The 6319-nt window shown below is 39.2% G+C and overlaps 1 protein-coding gene across 1 annotated transcript; it reads right to left on the bottom strand.

Annotated features, from left to right (window-relative positions):
• Positions 1-4596: 4596 nt before the first annotated feature.
• On the bottom strand, positions 4597-6291 carry LOC116007392 (E3 ubiquitin-protein ligase ATL31). Its single transcript, XM_031248052.1, has one exon. The coding sequence runs from the start codon at positions 6114-6116 to the stop codon at positions 4842-4844; it is 1275 nt and encodes a 424-aa protein (XP_031103912.1). The 5' UTR covers positions 6117-6291; the 3' UTR covers positions 4597-4841.
• Positions 6292-6319: the final 28 nt, after the last annotated feature.

The following is a 6319-nucleotide window of genomic DNA, read 5'->3' as shown; positions in this document are numbered from 1 at the left end:
TTTTTTTTTTTTTTTTTTTTTTTTTTTTTTTTTTTTTTTTTTTTTTTTTTTTTTTTTTTTTTTTTTTTTTTTTTTTTTTTTTTTTTTTTTTTTTTTTTTTTTTTTTTTTTTTTTTTTTTTTTTTTTTTTTTTTTTTTTTTTTTTATAAACTTGCCGTCAATACTTAAAAGTGCGTTTTTTGATAAAACAAAATGAAATGCATTAATTTTTCAAACAATAGTTCATGGAAACATAAGAAACCGAGGAACAAAATCAAAATATTTTACCAGCCCCACCCCAGAATTACATAAACCTTGACGAGTTAAAATATGAGCTGGCATATTTGCCCCACACTTCGTAAATGAGAACCGAACGATTGCTATAAGAGAGACCAAATATCATCAACAATGGCACCAAACGGAGTATTATTTGGCCTATCCGAAACAACATTCGTCACAACTTGAGCATCGATTTCTAGAATTACATGGTTCCAACATTTCCCTTTAATCCAACTCAATGCCTCATGAGCTCCTATAGCCTCCGCCTCCAGAACCGCATTACGGAGAGAGCCACCCCCTTCACCACAGCGTTATGATCAGTCACAATCCAACCGAACCCTATGCGATTAGACCCCTCTCCCATTGCTACGCCGATATTAACTTTCAAGAACCCCTCGAGAGGAGGTTTCCATGCACTGCCATGAGCCAAACTAGGATCCCACCCCACTGTTAATATTTGTTGTTTTCCAAGCTTCTACGTAATGTAAAGCCATTAATACCACCGACCTTGGATCCCTGCTTTCATGAATTGCGATTGTCCCATAAAGCCCAACAAATAACAATAACCTTCTCCACCATTTCAATTGGCAGTGCAGCCCACAACTCATCAATCCAAGATGCAACGGAATCAGCATGCTCCATGCGCCAACCAGATGCAATTTCTTTCCAACATGATTTGGCAAAAGAGCAATTGACAAATAAATGGGTTGTGGTCTCCTCATTAGCCCCACACAAGGAACACACGGGGTCACATGCAATCTGTTTAACAATCAACGCATCTTTAGTAGGAAGCTGTAACGTACTAAGAGCCCAGAAAAAACATTTAATCTTGAGAGGGAAGTTCATTTTCCACACAACAATCCACGACATAACCCTCTCATTTTCCAAACTATCAATAAGAATTTTATAAGCACTCTTTGCAGAATAGAAACCTGTCTCCTCATTTTTCCAAAACAACGTATCACAATAGACATAGAAGATAAGGGCAAGCTTAGATTTGATGAGCATCCCTTTGATTAAAAATATCCTGTAGTATGGCCAATCATCTTGTGGTCTAGTGGCATCCAGTTGCACCTCCATGTTGAAGGGGTGGGTTCGAGTCTCAACGCACTGCTGTCTCTTTGTGCTTCAGTTGATTGAGAAAGTAATTTATATGATCTCACCATCCCATTTATTCATATAGACTGGTTCTGGAGTCGTGATACATGGGTTATGAACATCCAGGAGCCACGAATCTCTCCTCACCCTCTCCCCATTCCCATTATTCATATCAATACGCAGCAAGGACTTCATCAAACGTGTCGTGATACATGGGTTATGAACATCCAGGAGCCACGAATCTCCCCACACCCTCACCCTCTCCTCCATCTTACTCCCTCCCGCAACATATTCTATCCTCCAGATTCTGAACATCCAGGAGCCACGAATCTTCCCACACCCTCACCCTCTCCCCATTCCCAATCCTCCATCTTACTCCCTCCCGCAACAGATTCTGAGTCTCTCTAGACCATACAAAAGACGGATTAGATCCCGGGCCCACCCGCCTCCAAAAAAGAACAACTTGGAAAATACCTCGCTTTAAAAACCTTTGTCACAAGAGCGTCAAGTTTATGCAAGAAAGTCCATCCCTACTTACCCAACATTGCCAAATTATCTCTCTCACCCGCCTAAACCCCAACCCACCAAATTTTTTCGGCACACACAAAGCTCCCCCGAAGTGCTCCACCGAATCCCCCTACCACCTTTACTCTCACACCCCAACCAGAAAGAGTTCATAAGAGTTTCAATCTCCTCACGAAGACCCTTAGGCAATAAAAACACATTCATTGCATAATTTGGAATACTTTGAAGGACAGTCTTTAGAAGAACCTCCCTCCCTGCCCCAGACAAAAATCGATTGCCCCAATGCATAATCCTAGCTCAAACCTTATTCCGGATGAACCCCAAAATCTCTCTTTTCCTCCTCTCTCACATAACCCGAAAGACCTAGATAGTTCCTCCTACCCTGCTGTTTGCTAACCCCCAATACCTCACAAACAGCCTCCTTATCCTTCCTATGAACATTTTGCCCAAAAACAATAGAGGTCTTGTCTAAATTTATTTGTTGGCCACTAGCAGTCCCATACTCCAAAAGAACCTCTCTCAAAACCCCTGCCTCAAGGTTATTTACCCGAAAGAACAACAAACAACCATCGACAAAGAAGATATGAGAAATAGGAGGAGCATGTCTCGTCACACAAACCCCATGAAGACTCCATCTCTCTCTTGAACACGTAACATAGCACTAAGGCTTTCAGCCACAATTATGAAAAGACATGGCAATAACAGATCCCCTGCTATCTCAAATCAAGAAGACAATAGATAGCTCTCACGAAGAGTCAATCTTGAAATCTTGTGCTTATCGAACCAATTATCCAATTAACTTAATTAGAATTTCCCAATTGAGCCATAAATCCAAACGCCAACAATAATGACATTAGGTGAGTCACACGTTATACTTAAGATTATATTCTGATATGTTACTTAAGTCAACATATACCTCTTAAGATACTTAAAAAATGGCTAAAAGTAGTCACAAAAGATAAAGTATATAGATGGAAAGTAGAATTGTGTAGTGATGAAACAATATTGAGATCCTTTTTCATGTGGCTATCCTCTCTCTTTTAATTATTTTTCTAGCTCATCCACGTATTCAATAACTTGTAAGTTGTAGTACATACATGTTCCAAGTTAAGATTCCTTAGCTTTTCTCCAAATTAGTACAACTGCGCGTGTGGCATCCAACTAAAATGCCATAGATCTTGGGCTAATATATCTGAACTCCGGTGAGATATATGAGCTTTAATTTTGTTATTTATTTGTTAGAAGAAAATATCTCTTACCTTATATTGGCTCTGTTTGACAAAGTTTAGAACTTATTTTAAGTTACTAATAAGGCATAAGCTCTGTTTGATAAGGTTTTCAAAATAAGTTAGTAGTTTAAAATAAGAGTTTATTTTGAAAAACTACTTTAAGTAACTTTTTAGAAATAAACTAGTAACTTTCTAACTTCTTTTTTTCTTTTTCTTTTTTTTTTTTTTCATTTTTATCATTATTATTTTATAAATAAATGACATCTTTTACCTTCTCAATTAAATTTATTTTGACATTTTCTCTTCGATATGTTTGGTACGGTTATAATTTTAATTTGATATTTGTGTGTTTAAACATTAATTTTTGTATGAACTAATTTTACGAACTATAAATTATTATTTTTACTTTATATATTTTCAAATGTATATTCTTACTTTCTATTTTATTAAAATATATTGATTTTATTATTTTATATTTTAATATGTAAACAAACCTATTTAAATTTTATGAAGATGTCATCTTTAGTCTTTTTACATTTACCAGATTATTAAAAAGCTAATTTTCTGATTCTCACTTTGGTTAAGTTATTCAAATGATGTCTATTTTTTTTCCTTTTGTAAAAAATAGAAAATTGAAAAGGATTTTTTTAAACAGGCAGCAATATGCATGTTTATTCAGTGAGTTGTGATCTTCTTGAAACTTTCTCTTCACTACTGAATTGTTTTCTTTAAATTTAAATAAGTAAAGCAGCAAGGAGCATGGCTAGATAATGTGAGGTGATGTGGTTACCAACATTTTTTTTTGTTTTTTTTTTTGTTTACATATTCTTATTACTTTTAAATAATATTTCAAAGAAAAAAAAAAGTCAAATAGCCGCTTGAACTTTATACAACAAGTCAATTAGACGTCTGAGCTTTTAAAATGTGTAATTAACATACTATACTTCCCTGCCTTATTGGTGCATATATTGTAACCAATTAAAATTTCCTGCCTTATCACAAACTAAGTCACCTACACTTCGACGTTATTGATTTAGAATATGCGTGGTATTGTGGACTCGACCGAAATAATATTGACAAGAATTGAACTCGTGACATTTTGACTTTTGATACGAAAATTATGTTCCATTCACTCGATTACGCTTTTAAAGAAAAATCAATAACTACGATCTATCTATGAATATTGTCCTTTTTATTATTTCGAGTTGTACTCAAATATAATAACTCGATCATATGCCGTCCAAAATGTTGTTTCGCATTAAATTATCTTTCCATGCTACAAATGGGAACAAACATTTCATTCAAACATCATTTCATGCCTCTTATTATATATTGCAATACTTATTAGTCTAAACACTACACTTTGATTTTGTCAAAACAAAATATTTTTTGAAATTTCACATTCACTTTCAAGAATATATATATGTGTGTACAAAACTATGCACAGGTTTAAAAATAAAAGATATAGAAAGGACTATAACGAGTCATAAAAAAAAAAAAAAAAGAGTTCATTTTAATTATTCATAAAAATAAAAAAATAAAATGAAATGAAAAATAAAGTCTCTAGAAGAAGTAGAAGACAACCAGCGCCAAAACTCAAAGTCAACCTTTTCGTGCTCAATAATTCTTCTCCACTCGTGGCAAGAAATTTTCAAAGTGGGACCCGCCCGAGCATCTACCGCGCTCCTTTGACAATCAAATTTTGTCGTTGCCTCTGAACCGGAATCTGATTCTAGACCGGTGGTCGTGCCGAGCTAGACGGTATTAACTCGGGTTCATCTCCTTTGGGTTCAAGACACTTGAATGACGGCATTCTAACGGCTGTTTTCCCTCCGGTGGATGTGGAAGCCTCGCCGTTATCAGCAACCACCTTCGGTGATTTCATCGACGGCCACCGCGAAAAGAACGGCGGAGCAATTGAGAAAAGCCACCGGTCCGACCGGCCTTCCCCGTCCAACCGGTCCATCCTACGATAAGACCGGCCGCCTCGACTGCTTCCTTCTCCGCCACCGGTTCTATAGCCCCTCCTTGAGCTCGCGTCTCTGGGTAAATGCACGGCCATACTCCTAGCCCGGTTCAATAAGGCCCGGTTCATCATCTCCTTCCTAACATCCTCTGGTAGTTTTAGCGTGTACCGGTCCAAATTCTCTCCGGGTAAAACTAAGGAGTGCCCGGTCGAGTGTGATCTAAACTTACTGAACATTTTAGGCCGTTTTATTGAAAACGATCTAGGCGGCCGGTTCGGAACATTGAAGCTCAAATTCCGTTTAACTGATTTGGCTCTGACGGCGTTTCCTTCGCCGTCTTGTTGCCGTTGCTCTTGATCGCTCACTACATGTACCGAAATCTCCTCGTTCTGTGGCTGATCGTTACCGTTACCGTTACCGTCTTCTTGTTGCTGATCCTGTGTTGGCACCTCGGGGGTCTGAACCGGTTCATCCCCCTGTTGAGGAGCGAGGTTGGCTCGGCAAACCGGGCAGGTCACGTGGGCCTCGAGCCAGGCGTCAATACACTCGGGGTGAAACACGTGATCGCACTTGGGGATCAAACGCAGCGTTTCATCGTCTTCGAACTCGTTCAAGCACACCGCGCACTCCAACGCGCCCTTCCCAATCCTCTGGTCCTTCACCTCCGCGTAGCTGAAGGTCGGGAACGTCTCGATCACAGACGCGTCGAGCCCACGCGCCGCCGCCCTCCGCCGCATCGACAGCGCTTGCCGCACGCTGTTCCCCGCGGACGACTCGTTGCAGTGGCGGATGTAGATGGAGAAAAACCCCATGAAAAACAAGGCGGCCACGAGAACAACTATGATGACCGCCATTGATGGGCTGAAGTTCCTGTAGTACGTGCTGTCGTCGGTCGGCGGCTGCTGAGCGGCGGCGCGTGGAACCACCGGAGACAAAAGTAAGAGAACCACGAAGAAGAAGAAGCTAGGAAGAGAAAGGATTCCATTTCTCGGCGTATATATACTAGATGAAACAAACTTATTCTTCGTAAGAGCCGCCATAGATCATGCTCTGATCTGCGTTGTAATCAATGAAAAGTGTAAAAGAGTCGCCGGAGTTTTCAAGGAACCGAGAGTGGGCTGAATATAATCCCGTCAGAGACGGCGGTGGATCTAATGAAGGTGAGAGAGGTTGTAAATATGTGGAGTGTGTTTATATACATACATCAAGAAATGCATCTATATTAGGAGTGGAGGGGGGGGGG

Source organism: Ipomoea triloba, chromosome 15 (assembly GCF_003576645.1).
Source record: "Ipomoea triloba cultivar NCNSP0323 chromosome 15, ASM357664v1".
Lineage (NCBI taxonomy): Eukaryota > Viridiplantae > Streptophyta > Magnoliopsida > Solanales > Convolvulaceae > Ipomoea > Ipomoea triloba.
Note: the sequence above shows the minus strand (reverse complement) of the source record. Positions and strands in the feature narration are given on the sequence as shown.